Below are 23,924 nucleotides of genomic sequence, written 5' to 3' on the forward strand. Positions count from 1 at the left end.
CTTTTTGGGGCTCTATCGTGTGTGTAATTGTGATTTTTGTGAGATAAACTTTTTCCCATAGGGATGCATTGGCCAGCGCTGATTGGCCAGAGTACGGAACTCGACCAATCAGCGCTGGCTCTGCTGGAGGAGGCGGAGTCTAAGAGCGCTCCACACCAGTCTCCATTCAGGTCCGACCTTAGACTCCGCCTCCTCCATCAGAGCCAGCGCTGATTGGCCGAATTCCGTACTCTGGCCAATCAGCACTGGCTAATGCATTGTATTGGCGTGATGAAGCAGTGCTGAATGTGTGTGCTTAGCACACACATTCAGCTCTACTTCATCGGGCTAATAGAATGCATTGGCCAATCAGCGCTGGCCAATGCATTCTATTAGCTTGATGAAGCAGAGTGTGCACAAGGGTTCAAGCGCACCCTCGGCTCTGATGTAGCAGAGCCGAGGGTGCGCTTGAACCCTTGTGCAGCCTCGGCTCTGCTACATCAGAGCCGAGGGTGCGCTTGAACCCTTGTGCACACTCTGCTTCATCAAGCTAATAGAATGCATTGGCCAGCGCTGATTGGCCAATGCATTCTATTAGCCCGATGAAGTAGAGCTGAATGTGTGTGCTAAGCACACACATTCAGCTCTACTTCATCGGGCTAATAGAATGCATTGGCCAGCGCTGATTGGCCAGAGTACGGAACTCGACCAATCAGCGCTGGCTCTGCTGGAGGAGGCGGAGTCTAAGATCGCTCCACACCAGTCTCCATTCAGGTCCGACCTTAGACTCCGCCTCCTCCAGCAGAGCCAGCGCTGATTGGCCGAAGGCTGGCCAATGCATTCCTATACGAATGCAGAGACTTAGCAGTGCTGAGTCAGTTTTGCTCAACTACACATCTGATGCACACTCGGCACTGCTACATCAGATGTAGCAATCTGATGTAGCAGAGCCGAGGGTGCACTAGAACCCCTGTGCAAACTCAGTTCACGCTAATAGAATGCATTGGCCAGCGCTGATTGGCCAATGCATTCTATTAGCCCGATGAAGTAGAGCTGAATGTGTGTGCTAAGCACACACATTCAGCTCTACTTCATCGGGCTAATAGAATGCATTGGCCAGCGCTGATTGGCCAGAGTACGGAACTCGACCAATCAGCGCTGGCTCTGCTGGAGGAGGCGGAGTCTAAGATCGCTCCACACCAGTCTCCATTCAGGTCCGACCTTAGACTCCGCCTCCTCCAGCAGAGCCAGCGCTGATTGGCCGAAGGCTGGCCAATGCATTCCTATACGAATGCAGAGACTTAGCAGTGCTGAGTCAGTTTTGCTCAACTACACATCTGATGCACACTCGGCACTGCTACATCAGATGTAGCAATCTGATGTAGCAGAGCCGAGGGTGCACTAGAACCCCTGTGCAAACTCAGTTCACGCTAATAGAATGCATTGGCCAGCGCTGATTGGCCAATGCATTCTATTAGCCCGATGAAGTAGAGCTGAATGTGTGTGCTAAGCACACACATTCAGCACTGCTTCATCACGACAATACAATGCATTAGCCAGTGCTGATTGGCCAGAGTACGGAATTCGGCCAATCAGCGCTGGCTCTGCTGGAGGAGGCGGAGTCTAAGGTCGGACCTGAATGGAGACTGGTGTGGAGCGATCTTAGACTCCGCCTCCTCCAGCAGAGCCAGCGCTGATTGGCCGAATTCCGTACTCTGGCCAATCAGCACTGGCTAATGCATTGTATTGGCTTGATGAAGCAGTGCTGAATGTGTGTGCTTAGCACACACATTCAGCTCTACTTCATCGGGCTAATAGAATGCATTGGCCAATCAGCGCTGGCCAATGCATTCTATTAGCTTGATGAAGCAGAGTGTGCACAAGGGTTCAAGCGCACCCTCGGCTCTGATGTAGCAGATGCTAAGCACACACATTCAGCTCTACTTCATCGGGCTAATAGAATGCATTAGCCAGCGCTGATTGACCAGAGTACGGAACTCGACCAATCAGCGCTGGCTCTGCTGGAGGAGGCGGAGTCTAAGATCGCTCCACACCAGTCTCCATTCAGGTCCGACCTTAGACTCCGCCTCCTCCAGCAGAGCCAGCGCTGATTGGTCGAGTTCCGTACTCTGGCCAATCAGCGCTGGCCAATGCATTCTATTAGCCCGATGAAGTAGAGCTGAATGTGTGTGCTTAGCACACACATTCAGCTCTACTTCATCGGGCTAATAGAATGCATTGGCCAATCAGCGCTGGCCAATGCATTCTATTAGCGTGAACTGAGTTTGCACAGGGATTCTAGTGCACCCTCGGCTCTGCTACATCAGATTGCTACATCTGATGTAGCAGTGCCGAGTGTGCATCAGATGTGTAGTTGAGCAAAACTGACTCAGCACTGCTAAGTCTCTGCATTCGTATAGGAATGCATTGGCCAGCCTTCGGCCAATCAGCGCTGGCTCTGCCGGAGGAGGCGGAGTCTAAGGTCGGACCTGAATGGAGACTGGTGTGGAGCGATCTTAGACTCCGCCTCCTCCAGCAGAGCCAGCGCTGATTGGTCGAGTTCCGTACTCTGGCCAATCAGCGCTGGCCAATGCATTCTATTAGCCCGATGAAGTAGAGCTGAATGTGTGTGCTTAGCACACACATTCAGCTCTACTTCATCGGGCTAATAGAATGCATTGGCCAATCAGCGCTGGCCAATGCATTCTATTAGCGTGAACTGAGTTTGCACAGGGGTTCTAGTGCACCCTCGGCTCTGCTACATCAGATTGCTACATCTGATGTAGCAGTGCCGAGTGTGCATCAGATGTGTAGTTGAGCAAAACTGACTCAGCACTGCTAAGTCTCTGCATTCGTATAGGAATGCATTGGCCAGCCTTCGGCCAATCAGCGCTGGCTCTGCCGGAGGAGGCGGAGTCTAAGGTCGGACCTGAATGGAGACTGGTGTGGAGCGATCTTAGACTCCGCCTCCTCCAGCAGAGCCAGCGCTGATTGGTCGAGTTCCGTACTCTGGCCAATCAGCGCTGGCCAATGCATTTCTATGGGGAAAAGTTAGCTTGCGAAAATCGCAAACTGACAGGGATTTCCATGAAATAAAGTGACTTTTATGCCCCCAGACATGCTTCCCCTGCTGTCCCAGTGTCATTCCAGGGTGTTGGTATCATTTCCTGGGGTGTCATAGTGGACTTGGTGACCCACCAGACACGAATTTGGGTTTCCCCCTTAACGAGTTTATGTTCCCCATAGACTATAATGGGGTTCGAAACCCATTCGAACACTCGAACAGTGAGCGGCTGTTCGAATCGAATTTCGAACCTCGAACATTTTAGTGTTCGCTCATCTCTATTCAAAACTCAATACCTCCCAAATACCTCCCTCCCATAGGTATGCGTGGAAGCGGCCAAACGCTAAGAGGTTAAGCCTCTCCCTTCCTATGGGAGTGAGGTATTTGATGAATACTATTCGCTAAACACTATTGACTTTCACACATGGTGAGGTTTTTTTCTAGAAAAACTCCATAGGCTTTGTTGCATTAAGCTTTTTTTGTACCAAAGCCAAAGGATTCAAAAGGAATGGGAAATATAGAGGAAAGGCTTATACTTCATCTCCCTGCTGCATCTCTGTCTGGTTTTGGCTCAAAAACAACATCAAAACTGCTATTCTGTTTTTCTAAAAATGTAGTGTGTGAAACTATTCTCTATTTCCTCTTACTGACTGTTTCCTTTCTCTACAGTCCTTTCACTGACTGTCTTCCTTCTCTATGGTCCACTTCCTGGCTGCCTTCCTTCTCCACAGCCCTATTACTGACTGCTTCCCTCTTCTACAGTCGTCTTAGTGACTGCCTCCCTTAAATTATATCTCCTGAGGTTCGGTCATCAATAAATTTGAGTTTATTGTTTGACTCTTAGTAAATGTAGGCCAATGAATTATTGGTATATTTTTCTAAGATAATTACACTCTCTTGTTGTCTTTAAGATTTTACCATTTATTTTATTATCTAGAATTATGCAAAAATATTTTCATCATATGATTTTAAGTATACATGAAAGGATCGTCCAGGTTTTTAATTTGTCTAGGCCATTGGTATTATACCCCCCCTTCTGTCCCTTAAGGTCACTGACAATGGATAAAAACATTTTCTTCTTTGTCAAAATTATTTTACATTTTAACATATATATATATATATATATATATATATATATATATATATCATACAACATTGTAACACTGTTTAATGTGCACATTAGCTACACATCTTGGGATACACAGGGATTGTTCAACATAGGTATTGATGACATTTCACTAATATACATGTATATTGCAATACTTGACATAGCCCTGGGATGGCAAAGGCGCTGTTTTGGAAAGAAATAGCTATCAGACATTAATAAGGAATATGTTTTATGTGCCATCATTGCTTAAGCTTAATACAGTTTTATTAATTTGATTATTTATTATGTTTTGAAGCAATATTTGTCTGACATTGAGCTCCAAATCATCTGCATAGGGCATAGAATGAAGAGTTGACATTTTAGATGCCTGCAGTCACCACTAGAGGGAGCATACTGTTTTACATTGGCCTCTACAATAACACATTAGTTCTAATTTATTAAAGGGATTCAATCATTAAAATGACAACACATAGGAATAGCCTTAAGAAAGGCTATTCTTCTCCTACCTTTAGATGTCTTCGCCGCGCCGCCGTTCTGTAGAAATCCTGGTTTTCTTGTGTAAGCAAATTAGTTCTCTCGCAGCACTAGGGGCGGGCCCCAGCACTGAACAGCACTGGGGGCATCCCCAATGCTGCGAGAAAAATCTCCAGCGACGCCTCTATCTTCATCTGGAACGGCCTCACCTTGCTTCTTCTTCCGCCGCTGGCTTCAAACTTCTAGGTATGCACAGCCGGCTCTGCCGTCGGACCTTGGGCAGAGCCGACTGCGCATGACCGCAGCAATTTTTCTGTGGTCGCTTACACAGTAAACTGGTGTAAGCAGCCATTTTCTTGTGGCTGCTTACACAGTAAGCTGGGGTAAGCAGCCACAAGAAAATGGCCGTGGGCATGCGCAGTCGACTCTGCCTGAGGCCTGACGGCAGAGCCGACTGCACATGCCTAGAAGTTTGAATCCAGCGCCGGAAGAAGACGCAGGGAAAGGCCGTTCCAGGTGAAGATAGAGGCGTCGCTGGAGATTTCTCTCGCAGCATTGGGTATGCCCCCAGTGCTGTGAGAGAACTCATTTGCATAAACAACAAAACCGGAATTTCTACCAAATGGCGGCACGGAGGAGACATCTAAAGGTAGGAGAAGAATAGCCTTACCTTTTAGGGAGAAAAAATTTCATTTTAATGATTGAATCCCTTTAACCATTTAACCCTGGCTTTGTGACGTTTTATATGTACTTGCAACAAAAATCGTTACAAGTGTCATTTTTATGCCACCCTCACCATTTTCCTTAAATGGTTTGTAGTGAGATTGCGCTGTGGGCAAAACCATCGTTCCTGCCAGATTTTTTTTTTTTTTTTTAAACTGTAATTTTTATTAAAGTTTTCAGAAAAATAAAACAAAACAACAAGGTAACAAGTACAAAATCAACCATCATTTATGCCAGTTTTTTGAAGTCTGAAATCCATGTCAGCTCTGACTTATAGATTTAGATAGATTTCAAAAAAGGCGGACAGCCCGCCGGTGGGTGCTCCTAACTTCTGATGAGTCCCACACCCAGTCATATATGAGGCTAATCCTCTGGCAGTACAGAGATTGTCTATATATAAGCAGATCTTGATGAATCCCCCCAACCTCTAGTAGAGACCGCAGGTAGCTGGAATGTCCTGTGTTAATGATGTACAGTAAAACCTCTTTGAGATGACTACCCAAAGTTTCATTGAAAATTGGTGTACTATAGGATGGTCTTCTCTAAGAGGATGGCCTGTATACATGATATATGGAGGAATTGGAAATCTGCCACAAGATTCTGGTTTGAATAAGGATGTGTCTTTAGCATTTGAAAATGAATCAGCTCTGAATTTTAGACCTACAAACTGCCTTGCTGTGAAAAGATGGACACCCCTATACAAGATTAGGGTGCTAGGAATGTTGAAAACTGTATAATCCTTTCCATTCAGTGCTTTCTTTAATACATGACTACAAAGTCTGTCCTTTGCAACGTATGGAGAGCATGGCCCGCTGACTCCATTTTTGGTGGTAGAAGTGGTCGCTGAGAATGCACTACTAGACACAGCTTCAACAATATGAAAGTAAGTCTTCAGTCATCATATATTATCTGCACATGTAGACGACAGTGACTGTAACATACAACTGAAGATTGTCCAGCAAACATCGGTATTCAGGTATCCTGCACAAAGATGAACGTTGCCAGTAAACTGAGTAGTGCTGCGGCCACGGCTCCGATCAGGAGCATTCTGCTGCTTACCTGAAGATACAAGAAATACAGAGGTAATTGTGCAGTCACAGGCTTACTTCACGAATGAAAACAATACAGCACACACAGTATTGTTACTACTAGCAGTTGTAAAAAGCACAATGATTTTCAATAGTTTTTCATTTCATTTTTTTCAAGTGTTTTGGGATTCTTTTTTTACTTTGTTAAAGGCGTTATCTAATTTTTCAAAAATGAGGCAAATAACAAGCTAATCTATATCCTGTTTTAAATTCAGTACTTTTATCTGATTTGTTTTCAGATCATTGACCTCAGCTGGGATGTTTTGTTTTCAAGCTCACTACCCCTCCCTGTGAGCAGTGCAGCCAGCAAACAAAACACATAGAGCAGTGGTTCTTAACCAGGGTTCGATCAACCCCTAGGCCATATGCACGGTTCATTTTGTGTACCAGTAAAAAAACATACCTGTGTCTTGAATTTGGAAAAAAAATCAGTTTTGATTTATCACTAAAGAAGGGTTCATTGAATGTGCATATGAAACTGGTGAGTTCAGTACCTCAAACAAGGTTAAGAACCACTGACAGAGTGAGAGCAGGTAGATGAATGATGGGAAATGTAGTTTATCCACAGATTCACTGCATGGAAATAATTGATACAAGGGACCGACAGTAAAATAAAGCCAATCAAAGGGTGCAAAAAGGAACAATGAAGATTTAGCCCTGCTGTGAATGTATTTACAGATAACTTTTGAAAGCTGGATAACCCCTTTAAATTTCTAACTTGCTTTCTTCTGTTGTTTTTAGAGTCTATGGGGAGAGATTCATCATCATCATTATTATTTTATTCCACTTGTGGCTTGTGATTTTATAGCATCACTTGTGATTAAAATGGCTGCAAGCGGCATTTTTTTCAAAGTGGATGGGTGTGTGGACCCAATGACCACCCCACACAATATAAGGTCCCTACATGTAGCTCCCACGTAATGCTCCCTTCCCCCTCAGTACCCATTCAGTCAGAAGATACATATTAACCACTTCCATATCAGATCCTTTACCCCCCTTCCAGACCAGGCACATTTTCAGGTTTTAGTCATGTTCCAGTTTAACTGCAAATTGTTTTTCTATTACTTTGCCAACCTACATGTATTTAGTCTCCTTTTTCTCGGAAAATAATGGGCTTTCATGCTTTATAACAAAATAAGTGATAAATTTAACTTTTTAGAAAAAAAAAAACAGAGGGAAAAGGGTAAAAAATGTGTAAAAAAAATGATTTTTCCTACATTTATATACATGATAGCCTAAAAAAAATGTAATACATATATAGATTCAAAATATATTTTATTTCTGCTGTTTGTATTAATACCACATTTGAGTATTTTCTCCATTATTTGGGCCTACAACAGAGCCTGCAATGAATGGTGTGCAAACCGCTTCGTTCCTGCATCCTAAGGCCAGGGCCCCACGGGCCGGAAACACCGCGATTTGCCCGCAGCAGAGACACCGTGGGAAAAATTGTGGCATTGTACAGTGCTGGCAAAGTGGATGGGATTCTACAGTGCTGGCAAAGTGGATGGGATTCATGCGAATCCCATCCCCACTTTGCGGAAAAGATCGCAGCGTAGACCCGCTGTGATTTGCAAAACCGTTACGGCTTTGGAAATCGCAGCATGTCGATTATATCTACGGAAATGTTCTCTTCTTGTCAGAGGAGAGGCTCAGCCAGTGATGAGAGCGTGGCACCATTACTACACTGGTTCAGCACCTCCAAACAGAGATTACATGGCTGTTCCAGAAGTCCAGTCAGTTTATAACATCAGGATCCCTCACATACCTGTTGAATAGAGAAAGGGGCAAGACTGAGCATCTGTGTCCATCTTGGCACTTTTACTGAGGTGGGTACTGAAAGGTGGCTCAACTGAAACAGCAGGTGGCACTATTATAATGGAAATCCCATAATATCTTGGGGTATAAGCAATTGTTTTCATATTTGTAAATTATTATAATTATGGGCGAAATTCACCAGATTTCGGGCATAATTTTTGCCAAAATACTGTGGCATGCCTTGTTCCATATTACTAAGGGTTTAGGCACTGTAAAAATATCATAATATTTAATAATAACTTATTCCCCTCCCACAAAATATGGAATAAACAGTGATCAACATTTCATAGAATCTCTAAAATGTTAATAAAATCTAAAACTTGCCTTTTTTAAAAAAAAAAAAAAAAATTAAAATCTTACATAGCACCATAAACAGAAATATAAAAAAAGTTACATTTTCACAATATAGCGGCGGAAAGTGATTTTTACGTTTTTTCAAAGTTTGGAATTTGTGCCATGGTGTTAAAAGGTAAAGACTATACATATTTGATATTGCTGTGAACGAACCACAGAATATAGGTAATGTGCCAATTTTACTGCACGTTGAATGCTGTAAACACAAAGCCGGTAAGAAAATAGTGCAATTGAATTATTCTAAAATTCCATTTAATTTTTTTCTGACTTTCCTGTACATTGTACAGAAAATTAATTGGAGCCACAAAAAAATACAATTTGTCCCCACAAAAAATAAGCCATCATATGTGAACATATGTGGGTTTATGTCTTTTTATACACATCATTAAGACAGCCATTAAGATAAGAACTGGGGGATCTGGCAATTGATTGTTTGTTGTTATAAGTATATAGTAATGAGCCTCTTCCCCCCCCTCCCTCCTGTAATTCTAGCCCTGTGTCCAGTTATAAATATGCAGCCTCTACAGAGTGTTTTTTAGTTATATCTGAAGAAGAAGCTCAGAGGAAAGCTTCGAAACGTCATATTCTGTCATCATTATGAGTTAGCCATTAAAAAAGGTATCACCTACTGAAGACTTGCAAAGTTTTTTTTGTTTTTTATGTGAACATAAAAATTCAAAAGTTATGACTTTCGAAAGGTGCAGAGGACAAATCGAAACGCAAAGTTGGAAAACTAGAATATGTAGAATTATTCTGTTTGCAGAATGCGATTGCATTTCCTAGTGATATGCTCTCAGTTTTAGATCAGTTTCCGATCAGTTTACTGTACATCCCCATACAGTGGCCCTCCCTCCCTCTAGGTATGCAGGAAACTTCTGCTAGTTCTATTCACTAGAATGTTGTTATTCCCTGCACTGCAGGTGGCCAGGAGCACTGCTGTTTAGGGAAAAATGGAAAGGAGCATTAAAGCACAGAGGGGGTCCTGGCAGTCGTATCTTACAATATGCTATCAATTTTGTGAAGGGAATATCTCCTTAAATGCCGTGTGCTAGAACTTTAAAAAAAAAAAAGTTTCTTATCTTTTAAGAAAATAAAACTCATAATTGCACATCTTCCTGTCTATTTATACTTTATTATACATTCTGCATAGAACAGATACAACATTCACAGTGATATGCACTCATAAAATAATGGGGGTACATGATGCAGAATGGAACTTTACCATATCCTTAAAATAACCTTTGTCCTCATTCTTTATTGTTGGTGCAGTGTCCCTATCTGCACTTGTAGTTAATGAAAAGTCTGTATTCACCTATAACCTTTATGGGAATAGTGGTCTTAGTTTACTGCTATAAGTTAGGCCAATCTATCTAAAAAAAAAAAAAAATAGGACATTAAAGAGCCATTGAAGTACAATACAGGTATGCCATTACTATTCTATAACATTAATAGAAAGTGGTGTATTACATAGGAGAAACAGAACTCACCCTCTGTTTTGCGCTGTGACGAATAAGCGGATTTAAGTCATCTCTAAGCTTAAGATGAGCTTTGGGTTTAGTTCTCACCAAGGATTTGGTGACTTCAGGCTGTCCTTTTTGTCTCCTTACCAGCTTGGAAAGCTCTGCATGGATTGCCTTTAAAGGAAACAAATGTTTATATTAACCTTATTTATTGTATTAGTCATAGTTTTGTGTGACAACAAATAAAGCAAATTGCTAATATTTTACATAATGTGTAAATCTATCTAACATTGTTTATCATTGCACATGTCCCACTTTTTAGACTATAGATAATTGACAACACTGCAAATGCTGACCCTCACTAATATCACACTCCCCAACATTAAAATTGCAGCACCAAGCAAGGAAAGTCTTGGAATTATCAAAATCACAGGATCAATAAATGTGTTTTTGCTATGCAATGGAAACAAAATCTTCAAAACATCTCAATTTATTCAGTATTATGTATGAGTTCCACATGCAGAACAGAAATACATGCACTTACATGCCTTAGTATGCTATCAATAAGGATAAAGGAGTTATCTGGTCTCTAAGATTGACAGAGTAAGCTTAGGAGAAGCCATCAATATTATACCTGAAGGGGTCTGACACCAGTGCCGGATTTACCAATAGGCTAGCTAGGCTTCAGACTAGGGCCTCAAGATCAAGAGGGGCCTACATTCAAATTGCTAGCAAAATTAAAATTACACTATTCTAAAAGCAGTGAATACTAAAACACAGCCGAAAATAAGGAAAAATTCTACGCATATGACTAATAAACAAACATAAAAATGTATTGGTTAAGATTGTGGCGGAGCTACCACCAGAGGGCAGCAACAACTTGCCCGCGACATACAAAAACCGGAAGCTGACGTAAGTCACTCTCTCTTCTACTTTGTATTCGACACGGTGAGCAGCAACGAAGGATTGCGCTCTCGACAATAAAGTATTTGTTCAGCTAATCTAAGAATGAGTAAAAGATTTGAAAGTGGCGCTTGCAAACGCAAGAAAAAGAAGCTACAAGAGTATGAGGCAAATCAATTAAGAAGCACAATGACCCAGACGAGGTTGTCTTCATTGAGTATTTTGTGCACCGAAAATGAGACCTTCAGAAAAATAGATTTTGATGAACTTATAGAAGAATTCTGTGTGAAAAAGTTTAGAAAGATATTCTTCTAATCTACTATTTTCTTTTAAATGTATGCTTGGATTGAATCAAAAAACGGACTTATTCAGAAACCACTGAGGCAATCTACATACTAAAGGTAGGTGTGGAATAGCCTTTCTAAAGCCTATACAAGGATGTAATTAGATAAAAATGACTTTTCCCAGTGATAGAGCCCCTTTAAATAAAATAACTATTAACATAAAATTTAATATGATATACAATTTGATATTTTATTTCTTGTGATCTGGATTTTGTTTGAATAAAGTTCCATTTTTGGTTTAGTTTAAGACTTAAAATTCATAATAATTCATACTTAAACTTTAAATGCGAATTATTATGAAATAATTTTATCTGAATTGAATTTGGTTTAATATTCAATGTACTGAATATATTTTATTTAATTTGATAGAAAATATCATAATTTTTATTGCGTATTTTATTTTCGTAGTCAAAGATTTTAATTGTTTGAATTTTGTTTCTTTGTAAATGTTGTGTGTTATGTTTGATTAGTTATTGATACAAGTACTATATATGGTGCTGAGAATAAATGGCCAAATAAGTGTTCTCGACTTTTGTATTATCCGTGTCACATTTTTTTTTATAAAGGTTAGTACCAATAACAACATGTTTCATTTAACATATTGATATATATCACAGTAATGATGTATTTTATTATCTCTCATGTAATTTACAAACTTAAAAATGTGAGGTGAAAGGGCCTCATAAGTGGAATAGCCTAGGGCCTCTTTTCATCTAAATCTGGCACTGACACCCAGGACCTATGCAGATCACCAGTACCAAGGCAGCACGCGAGAGGTTCTGCAATACTGCCCTGTTGAAGTCTATGGAGCAGCTCTTCTGCACTGCATCAGTAATGGTGATCTGCAGGAATCCCGAGAGTCAGATTCCCAAAAATAGGCCATCAATCTTAGAAACCGGATAATCCCTTTGATGGCTGTCTGAGGAATGTTATGCCATAGTGAATGCACTTGGACATGTAAATCATCAAGATTGGCTCCTGGCAGCTCCCTTTGCAATTAACAACTAATGACATTCCCGATGTGATCGGAAACACTGCAGGCTATGGTCGCATATTAGGGCATGTAGGCTGCTCACAGTAGCATAAACAACATGCAGCTCAATATTTTGCCGGTTTAAGGGGGCCCCATGAGGGTGCGTTATTGGCCGTATGATTAAAGTAACCCTGAATGGAACGCCTGTAGCTGGATGTCTAGCACTCAGTCCAATGTTGTGCAAACGTCTTCAGATGGTTTGTGTTAACACAGTTTGTCACCCTGTGGTTGGGGTGTGGCTTCCAATTTCACTTGCGATACAAAATCGATCACTACGTGTCATTCTCCCATCGGACGCTCTATCTTTCCATAGGCTCAATTCCATGCATCTCTTGCTGTCATTACAGTTCATCATTGTTCTCGTAACCACCTAGACACGCAACAATGAACAGTGCTAACATCTTGGCTTAGGTGCTTGGTGATCTACCGGAGTGATAAACCAAGGTCTCTTAGTTTGTGATAAGTATTGGTAACTGGCACGTCAATGAACAGGAAGTATCACCCCACACCACTTGATCCAGCTTTTAAGGTTTCATGTGGCGATAAAACATTTCTTTTAATCTGGCTTTTATGTCCTTCCTACCTGCCACAGATTGGTGTTCGGTGCTTAAAATTTGATCATTTACAGATCTTAGCGACACCTGATACTTCCTCAATTCACATAACATGCCTTGTCCTTCTTGGTGTTGCAATTTCAATGTTGAGTGTATATTCCAATTGATGCCACAGGTGGAGTGTGCCTGCAATGCACTCATTTCTCATTTATACTAGTTCTAAGTCGCTACACATTACATTTGAGGCATATAAAATGTTTACTGAGAAAAAAAACCATGTAACTGTATTCTAAATATATACTAAATGAATTCTAATCGATGGATCTATTATTTTTCTTAATTTTTTTTGTTTTATAAGGTAGTGAAAATGATTTTCTAAGTGTTTCTCTGATGAATCCGCTGTATAATGTGCAGGTGTATGCAAAGTATTCCTGTATATTTAAATCCATTTGCTGTTGACTTCGTGCCATACAAGAAGCTCTCCAGCATAGACACTTTTTCACCTGATTGTTTGTCACTGTGCAGGCTTCTTTTCAGATATACTACACTTATATCCCTGTAATCTATATTCTCCCCTGTTCCTGAGCATATTCCATCTTAGCTGTTATATTTTCTTTGCTCTGCTATCAGTCCCATGATTCTTCAGCACAATATCACAGGGACAGCTAAAGACAGTACTACATCTACCTGCTGGGGCAGTGCAGTTCCCTGCAATACACTAATATTCAACTCTCCTGCTGTTCTGTCAACAGTCTGTGGTCCAGAGTCTTCAGGGAGCTGCAGACATGGTGTGAGTGATGACATCACATTGCGCCTACTGCTCCTGGAGCAGAGACTGGGTGACTGATGAAGCAGGGTGCAGCCAGCTCTTGCTTTGCCATTGTAATGTCCAGAGAGGACACAGATGAGTTGAAGCCTGTACATACCTCCTGCTGACTGGGTATAAGACTCAAGCTAAGCACACATCTATCCTTATTGTATAATCATATTCATGACGTTTGTTTTTTAGAAAACTTATGCCTATAAATACATGAAGGTGTTAGGATGTTGAGATTTTTTTTTCTTTACCACAACATTTTTTTTTTCAACTGTAATTTTTATTGAGTATTTAAACAAGTACAACAATACAAATGAAAATCTAGGCAAATAAAAGCCAAGAACAGGAGGGAAAGGCTGAGCTGCCAGACCCCAAGGAAAGTAAAACCAAAACAGACATACAACTCAGCATCAAAATAATAGAAGAAAAAAAGGGGGGGGGAGGGACAACAGACAAACAGAAAAAGGAGGAGGAGAGGGTGGGGGAGTAGGGGAAGAAGGTCCAAGATCTGAGGCCACGCAACGCACAGTGAGCGTCCCAAGGAGACCAAATGATTAATATTTCTTATGGTCCTGAACATAAAAAAAACTTGCATGTGCCACTGCCTACCATAAGCATGGGATTTAGTGTTCATTGTTAAATACTGACATATTGAATGTTAATCTGCAAGAGAATGATGAGGTAAATATTGCCATTATATGCATTACCTCACTTATTTTTTGCAAAACAGAGGAAATTGTAAGTTAATTCTTGCTGTATTATTTTCAATCAGGTATACATGACTATCCCCATGATAAGGGTATGCCTGAACAAGCTTAATAGTCAACTCAAAGAGTAAGTGTGTTGTATGTTTATGGGGATCTCCAGTTTCATAAATGAAAAATTAACCCATGATGGCCGAAAGTTACGAGAAAATCTATGTTCCATATAACCATTGTCCTTCATTTAATGTATTGACATGCAAATCCCTGGTGTTGTATGATTGAAGAAATGCTGAAACCCAGATAGGGATTACTTCCCCCACATGTCTTATCACTGGAAATCAACAATATTTATTCAAGGAAAATACCCAAAAAGAGTGTTAATTATGTCTTCAGTCCTAATCCTGCCATAGATTTTAGATACAAATCTGTACAAAACATGTTTATTCTGTTCAGTCTTGACTGCAGTTTTTATCCAGTTTCTACATATATGCAAAAGAAGTTAATCTGATACTCAAAGTATGGCAGAAAGTAAAAAGCACAAAAAAGTAGGAAATTACTCTATTATGGGCCACAATCAGTAATGTGTCTTTGGGGGCATTCACAGGGAGTGTCTGTGCGCTGATTCTGATGTGGAATTCGCGTCAGCATCCGTGCGGAAATAAAGCCTCTCATTGATTTCAATGGGTTCCATGTGGAGAAAGGAACCCATTGAAGGCAATGGGAGGCTTATTTTTTCTGTACAGAATCTGCGCCAAAATACTCCGTGTGAATGCCCCCTTACATTACAACACATGCCAAGCACTAGGAGCCAGAAACAACATACAGCAGCATTGGGTACACATTTGGGATGTGCCCTCCTGGCCTTATTACCTGGATTTTTCCCTCTCCTTTAAAAGTCAGAATAGGACTCCTCATGATAATTACAGTGGTGCCCCCTTACCCTCATGTACTAATTACTGACCGAACATCAGTGGTGTAACTAGGAATGGCAGGGCCCCATGGCAAACTTTTAACATGGGCCCCCCCTCCCCAGCCGACACCAACGCCAAAGACCTCGACCGACCCCCTCCTCTGCATTTCTGCGCGCTCTATTATGTCCCTTAGTGGCCCCTGCACACAGTATTATGTCCCTTAGTGGCCCCTGCACACAGTATTATGTCCCTTAGTGGCCCCTGCACACAGTATTATGTCCCTTAATCACCCCTGCACACACTATTATGTCCCTTAGTCGCCCCTGCACACACTATTATGTCCCTTAGTTGCCCCTGCACTCAGTAATATGCTCCACTGTGGACACCCATAAACAATTATTATACTCTGGGGTCTTTTCAAACCCCAGAGTATAATAATCGAAGACCCAGGGGAATAAAATCATAAAAAACTACTGTTGTTTACCTGTCCCCCGGCTCCTACGCTGTTGGCCACCGCTGACGTCCTTCTTCAATGACTTCGGACGTCACATGACCTGGGATGCAGGCCGGGTTCATGTGACATCAGAGACCTCAGACAACTAGGCCTAAGTAGACAACTAAGCCTGCCTGAATCGTGGAGAGGTAAGTAACAGTGTTTTTTTATGTTTCTTACCTCTCCCGGGCCTCCGATCATTATTAGAGATGAGCAAACACTAAAATGTTCGAGGTTCGAAATTCGATTCGAACAGCCGCTCACTGTTCGAGTGTTCGAATGGGTTTCGAACCCCATTATAGTCTATGGGGAACATAAACTCGTTAAGGGGGAAACCCAAATTCGTGTCTGGAGGGTCACCAAGTCCACTATGACACCCCAGGAAATGATACCAACACCCTGGAATGACACTGGGACAGCAGGGGAAGCATGTCTGGGGGCATAAAAGTCACTTTATTTCATGGAAATATCTGTCAGTTTGCGATTTTCGCAAGCTAACTTTTCCCCATAGAAATGCATTGGCCAGTGCTGATTGGCCAGAGTACGGGACTTGACCAATCAGCGCTGGCTCTGCTGGAGGAGGCGGAGTCTAAGATCGCTCCACACCAGTCTCCATTCAGGTCCGACCTTACACTCCGCCTCCTCCGGCAGAGCCAGCGCTGATTGGCCGAAGGCTGGCCAATGCATTCCTATGCGAATGCAGAGACTTAGCAGTGCTGAGTCAGTTTTGCTCAACTACACATCTGATGCACACTCGGCACTGCTACATCAGATGTAGCAATCTGATGTAGCAGAGCCGAGGGTGCACTAGAACCCCTGTGCAAACTCAGTTCACGCTAATAGAATGCATTGGCCAGCGCTGATTGGCCAATGCATTCTATTAGCCCGATGAAGTAGAGCTGAATGTGTGTGCTAAGCACACACATTCAGCACTGCTTCATCACGCCAATACAATGCATTAGCTAGTGCTGATTGGCCAGAGTACGGAATTCGGCCAATCAGCGCTGGCTCTGCTGGAGGAGGCGGAGTCTAAGGTCGGACCTGAATGGAGACTGGTGTGGAGCGATCTTAGACTCCGCCTCCTCCAGCAGAGCCAGCGCTGATTGGCCGAATTCCGTACTCTGGCCAATCAGCGCTGGCCAATGCATTCTATTAGCCCAATGAAGTAGAGCTGAATGTGTGTGCTTAGCACACACATTCAGCTCTACTTCATCGGGCTAATAGAATGCATTGGCCAATCAGCGCTGGCCAATGCATTCTATTAGCTTGATGAAGCAGAGTGTGCACAAGGGTTCAAGCGCACCCTCGGCTCTGATGTAGCAGAGCCGAGGGTGCACAAGGGTTCAAGTGCACCCTCGGCTCTCCTACATCAGAGCCGAGGGTGCGCTTGAAGCCTTGTGCAGCCTCGGCTCTGCTACATCAGAGCCGAGGGTGCGCTTGAACCCTTGTGCACACTCTGCTTCATCAAGCTAATAGAATGCATTGGCCAGCACTGATTGGCCAGAGTACGGAATTCGGCCAATCAGCGCTGGCCAATGCATCCCTATGGGAAAAAGTTTATCTCACAAAAATCACAATTACACACCCGATAGAGCCCCAAAAAGTTATTTTTAATAACATTCCCCCCTAAATAAAGGTTATCCCTAGCTATCCCTGCCTGTACAGCTATCCCTGTCTCATAGTCACAAAGTTCACATTCTCATATGACCCGGATTTGAAATCCACTATTCGTCTAAAATGGAGGTCACCTGATTTCGGCAGCCAATGACTTTTTCCAATTTTTTTCAATGCCCCCGGTGTCGTAATTCCTGTCCCACCTCCCCTGCGCTGTTATTGGTGCAAAAAAGGCGCCAGGGAAGGTGGGAGGGGAATCGAATTTTGGCGCACTTTACCACGCGGTGTTCGATTCGATTCGAACATGGCGAACACCCTGATATCCGATCGAACATGTGTTCGATAGAACACTGTTCGCTCATCTCTAATCATTATACTTGGGGGTCTGCAAAGCTTTCTAGTGGTATATAGCACTGCCGGTGTCAGAGGACATGACAGGCTCTTTAAGTTTGTGAAAACCACCTAGCAGGTTCCCTTTAAAGGGACTGAGAAACAAATGACACTTATCTTCTGCCCACAGTATAGGGGATAAATGTCAGATCGCTGGAACAACAGGGGCTGTAAGGTTCTCCTGAATTCTCCAGGTGAATGTAGCGCTGTTGTACATGTGTGGCATACACTCTATTTCTTCTGAAGCATTGCCAAGATGGTGATCTCCAGTGCTGGCTACGCTGTCCTAGTTGTTGAACACCCAGCAATCTGACAGTTTCCCCTGTACTGTGGATAGCAGATACAAGTTTCATTTCTAATACAAATCTTTTCATTTCATATAGTGTAACTTACCTTCGTTGTAGGCTCCAATTTAAGCGCTTGTTTGAGAATAGACATGGCTTCTTCATATTCACCTCTTTCTGATAAAACCTGATATGGACACAAATAAGTAAATAAAAGACTTAGGGTAAATTCACATAGTGGAAAATGAAGAATTTCAGCCTCAGATTCCTCTTCATTTTCCAAACCACTGCATCCCTTTTCCCCATGTTCCCTGCAGAGGAATGCCAAAGCATACAATGGGTGGTAGAATTGTGGCAGAATATGACTCCAAATCAGAGGCAGATTCCACCAGGTGAACATAATCTAATGTTATGTAATAAGCCCTTATTTGAGATTTTCCATCATTTTTAATGCCACCCAAATAAATGTTTTACTTTAAAGTATACCTGTCTACCATATGAGTGTTTATGGGAAATCACACTATTTCTAGCCATTATATTGCCGCATCTGCTACCTCTTGTGTCACCCCCTTTACCTTACAGATTGTAAGCTCTTGTGAGCAGGGCCCTCAGTCCCATTGTGTAAATTTACTATTTCTTTGTATCTTTTTGTCTGTACTTGAACCCTACATATTGTACAGTGCTGTGGAATATGTTGGCGCTATTTAAATAAAATGTATTATAAATGTATTATTATCTATCTAAAGGTGCCATTCCTCCCTTCTCCTCCTATTCTCACTTCTTTCTTCTGCTATTGGCAGCAGCAAAAACTTACTCTCTCAATGAAGCTGAATCCATCTAGTCTCACCTTCTCAAGATGGATTTAATCAGTGAGATGAGAATAAATGCTCGGTTCGGGAGACGGGACAGATGAGAACAAGTGGCTATTAAGTGGAGATGAAAGAATTGTTCTCTACTAAGATATATCACAACATTTCTTATCTTTGTACTATTGCTTTATACAAAGTTTGTTAAAATGACAGTGACTATTTAAATAGGAAATCCTCTGACATGTCAGTGAGGTGACAGGCTTGCTGTTGTTTCATTGACCGTGCTGTGTGTCAGCACCATCTTTGTGCACATATTGATTTAGCTAATACTCATCTATGTAGTATTGGAAATTGTCAACGATCTTCCCCTGATAGGGAGGAACTAGACATTTGTTGATGCATCACAAGTAAGAGCCATCAGCATTTCTGTAACTCCAACATACACTAGCTCTGGCCCAAGAGTACTTGCAAGCTCCTTAAGTAACTCACTGAATATTTACAAATATTTTTATATTGCAATTTCTGAATGTAGTCCCGAGCTAACCTGTTTTTGAATTACTCAACTTCCCATACTAACCCACCATATTGTAGTGCTATGTCATGGCATGATAAAACCTGAAATATTACATTAATGCCAGGAAATTATCTTAAAAATAACTACAAAAACAGATTATTATTTTAATTAAGATTGAGAACAGGCTGAAATGTACTGTACTAAAGCCCATTCAGAATTGATATTAATAATGGAGAATGAAAACATTACTTTGTAGTGTTTATCTTAGTCATACATGAAAGGGTAAGGTGACATTACCTTGCCTTTCCTATAAAGTGCCTTTGCATTGTCTGCATCCATCTCTAGGACCGCATTGCAGGAATTAATGACGTCATCATAGTGATGAAGCTTCAGCTGGGCGGCTGCCAGGTTATTCAGACATTTGATTCGATGCTCACGAATCTCCTCTTCTTCCTCTGAGCTCAGTGGTTCTGAGTAATACAGATAATGGTGAGTCATTATCCAGGAGATGTGTGTGCGAACATCCCGTTACATGGTGCCATGACAACATAACCAGACATAGAGTTCCAGTTTGGAATACCAGCATAAGTAAAAAAAATAAAAAATAAAAAAACAACAACCCATAGCTAGCAAGTGGCACCTATGGGAGACACGATTCTAGGTGAGGAGTATACAAAGACAGGATTGGAATATCATGATTAGATTAGTATTTTCTGTAAATGACATTTGTAATTTATTCTGAGACCAATGATGTAGACGTAATACTTATCAGATGTGTATACATACATATTGCACATCAATTTCCACGTACGCTGCACATCACCTACACATGTATATTAGCAAGTGGACATTGTATTAAAGGGGATTTATCACTGGGAAAAGTCATTTTTAACTAATCACATATTTGCATAGGCTTTAGAAATGCTATTCCACACCTACCTTTAGTATGTAGATTGCCTCAGTGGTTTCTGAATAAGTCCGTTTTTACTCATATGCTAATTAGAATGGTGCATGATGCATCGTGCACCTCTTTGCTATTGTTTCCTAAGCACAGGCTGCTGCTGCTGCTGATGACTCAGCTTCCTGTTTGCCTCACACACATAGGAAATAATAGAAGAGACGAGTGCTGCTGGGAACTTCCTGTGCTGGCTGGAAGCTCATTAGCATATGAATAAAAACGGACTTATTCAGAAACCACTGAGGCAATCTACATACTAAAGGTAGGTGTGGAATAGTATTTCTAAAGGCTATGCAAGGATGTGATTAGTTAAAAATGACTTTTCCCAGTGATAGAGCCCCTTTAAAGGTTACTGTAAAATGCAAACTATACTAGATGTATTAGATTGAATTTTTATGTACCAACGCTTATTATTAATGAATGAAGCTATCTAAGAATTGTCAGTGTTGAGTCTTGGCTTGTACATTATGGTCAAGCATATAAAGAATAATGTAATTGCAACTACTGTAAATGATAAAAATATTAAAAGATATTACGAGATGGCAAGGATTTCACCAGCTTTATAAAGCTGGAATCACACAGGGTTTTTTGGGCCGGATTTTGACGTGGAGGCCGCCTTAGAATAGGTCCAAAAAAGTCTCCAAAATTCGCTCTGGATTAGGCCTAAATGAATGGGCCTAGACAGGAGGGAGGTGTCGCGCCGCGGACACTGCCGCGGATTCCGCCGCAGAATCCTTGGCAAGAAAGGGCAAGTTGCTTTACTTTTCCGCTTACGGAAAGAAACTGCTCGCGGAAAAATGAATTGAACAGCTCCCATTGAAGTCAATGGGAGGCAGTTTTTTGAGCCGGATTCTGGGTCGGATTCCGCATCAAAATCCGGCCCAAAAAACCCCATGTGAACCCATCCTAAAAACATGATGCTGCTCCGTGGGTAAATATAGTGAGCCTAGCCTTAATCATTGACTAGCAAAAATAAGCCTTTTACTCCTCAAAACAAGATCCTGTTGCACGTGAAGCAAAGTTTGGGTGTCAGAGGATGCAGACATACCCTGGCTATAACATTTGTGCATTTCTGACAGCTATTCTGCAACATGAAAGATAAAAAGCCCCCTATACCAGAAAAAAGGCATAAAAAGATGAGCAAACCTTGACGGAAATTTTTGCAAATGCCGTTTTTACATTGCTCTTGCTCTAAAATAAATGTTAGCTATGAGCTGACATAGATATCAGTTAGAGTCTTGGTTAGGCAGACAATGCTCCATATTGATGATGATGACCAGAAGCTTTCTTTCATCTTGTCTACTTTTCAAGCAGTATAGAGAGGCCTGCACGTAAAATGATGATATACAACTGATAATGATTTAGAGGAGCTTTGCTGCTTCTGACTGATCACAGCTATCAGCCATTTATGAAGGAGATAGAGCAGGATTTGGAGTTGAGCTGAGAAAAATAGGAGTTGGAGTTGGTGGTTAGACCTACTAACTCTACAGGCCTGTGGTGTTTGATAGAGGACATTTATAATAGTTTTAGTTACCTGCCATGCTAGGTGTGAGGATAGTCAGTGCTTGGCTATAAGAGTGCATGGCACTTCGAAATTCTTCACGTTCAAAATGAAAATTTCCACATTCCCGTTTCTGGTTCCCAAGAGTAATGCGGTCAGCTGTGGTAAGAGCAACCAGGCTGGGCTTGTCTCTGACTTCAAGTAATGTTACTTTATATAGTAGAGAGGCTTCTGATGGAATGTCTGGGTCCCTGTATTGAGGAATAGAGCAGTACAACATAGAACTACTGCATAAATATCATGTACATTATACTAATACATTATATTTTGTATTAAAGAGAAACTTTCACCGGGTTTGAAAATCTCATTATATACATCATCAGATGTGCTGTCACCCTTAGCGTTTTGGTGTTTTCTTTCTTCCAAATCCATTCAGCCATTCCACAGATAGAAGCCCTTTTATTATTGATGTAAGTCAGGTTTTACTGCCAAAGCAGGTGGTAACACTGAAAGACATATAGCACAAAGTCCCTGCCCAAGAGAAACCACAGTGTTACTGCCTGCTTGGCTAGTATACCCTAATTTGCATCACTAAAAGGGCTTATATCTGTGGAATGGCTGACAGCTCTTCTGTCATAGTGAAAATATGCTGCCATGTGTGTCTTTGTGATCAAATCACAATTTACCAAATCACAAATTGCTGGAGAGTAACATGTGGTTTTAAAATGCTTTATATTTCATCATTCCTTAAAGGGGACCTGTCACCAGTTAGAAAATACTAAATAACATACGTCATTTATTTCTCATATTTTTAAAATCCGTCCACCCATTCAAACGATATGGCCCTTGGAGGATTATATGTAAACTAGCTCTTATTCTCCATGAGGGGGGAACCTTTTATCCCCAATAAGAACAGAACGAAACCCCCAAATTGTTCTGGAGCACAGTGAGAATCAATGATGTAAGGCAGGGGTCCTCAAACTTTTCAAACAGTGGGCCGGAGGCAGAGCAGGTCGCACAGACATCAGGAGCGGTGCCCTCCAATAGGTAAAGTGAAGTGTGCTCCATGGCCTGGCCCGAGCTCCCCAGGAGCTTCATTATAAATGCATGCCTGCCGGCGTTGTCGGCGGGGCCAGACAGGAGTGCTTGGCGGGCCGCATGTGGCCCGCGGGCCTCAGTTTGAGGACCCCTGATGTAAGGCATGTAGTATTTTGTACTTAGCGATAGATCATCTTTAACCACTGAACATACCCTGAGGGTCAGTGCACATCGAGTTTTTTGGCACTGATTCCGCCTCAAAATCAGCTTCCAAAAAAGGCCTCCCAATCGAGTTCTTTTAAGAGGCTTTTTTGGAGGCTGATTTTGAGGCGGTTTCAGCATCAAAATCAGTGCCAAAAAACTCTGGGTGCATTGACCCTGAGGGTCCATTCACACAGAGTTTTTTGGCGAGGATTCCACATGGAAATAACACCTCCCCATAGAGTTCTATGGGTTCTGCTAGCTTTTTTTTCCCCACTACCGGTTTTTCTCCGCTAACGGAAAAAAAGCTTCCTTCAGGCGGATTCCACCTGCAAAAACCAACGCAGTTAATGGGATGTGGAAAATCCATGTGGAATTGGCAAAAACCACATGGAAAAAACGCTAGCGGTTTTTTTCAAGGTTCATACACTGTGCTGGAGGAAAAAACCTTTGATATAATATGATAATACTGATATAATCTGCGCTCTGTATTACAGTCATACATCCCATTATATGACTTTTAGGGTTTGAGAACCTTTAAATTATTGCACAACACACCGAACACTTTATCCTTGATTTTTTTTTTTTTCTTAACTTGGTACGCAGTACAAACAAGGATAACTAACCTTGCACTAGATGCTACAGCCTACAATGAGTTGGTGCTTACAGTATGTCTCTATGTATGGGCTCCAGAGTACAGATTTGAACATCATATTCAGAAATAGTAAAGTTTTCTATTATTACATGCACTATTGGAATTGTAGGTAGATTTTTAATATGTCCCTACT

The 23,924-nt window shown here is 41.7% G+C and overlaps 1 protein-coding gene across 1 annotated transcript in view; it reads right to left on the bottom strand.

Moving 5' to 3' along the window:
- Positions 1-6,070: 6,070 nt before the first annotated feature.
- The window catches only part of LOC142202942 (peptidyl-prolyl cis-trans isomerase FKBP8-like), a 29,927-nt gene continuing 12,073 nt past the window's right edge, over positions 6,071-23,924 (bottom strand). The window contains exons 4-8 of the mRNA XM_075273332.1: positions 21,931-22,148; positions 19,736-19,908; positions 18,225-18,302; positions 10,096-10,242; positions 6,071-6,407 (exon numbers count right to left, since the gene is read on the bottom strand). Of these exons, the coding sequence (XP_075129433.1) occupies positions 6,321-6,407; positions 10,096-10,242; positions 18,225-18,302; positions 19,736-19,908; positions 21,931-22,148 (703 nt within the window). The 3' untranslated portion in view covers positions 6,071-6,320. The remainder of the gene's footprint in view (positions 6,408-10,095; positions 10,243-18,224; positions 18,303-19,735; positions 19,909-21,930; positions 22,149-23,924) is intronic.

The sequence above is a fragment of the Leptodactylus fuscus genome, chromosome 5 (genome assembly GCF_031893055.1).
Source record: "Leptodactylus fuscus isolate aLepFus1 chromosome 5, aLepFus1.hap2, whole genome shotgun sequence".
Taxonomy (NCBI): Eukaryota; Metazoa; Chordata; class Amphibia; order Anura; family Leptodactylidae; genus Leptodactylus; species Leptodactylus fuscus.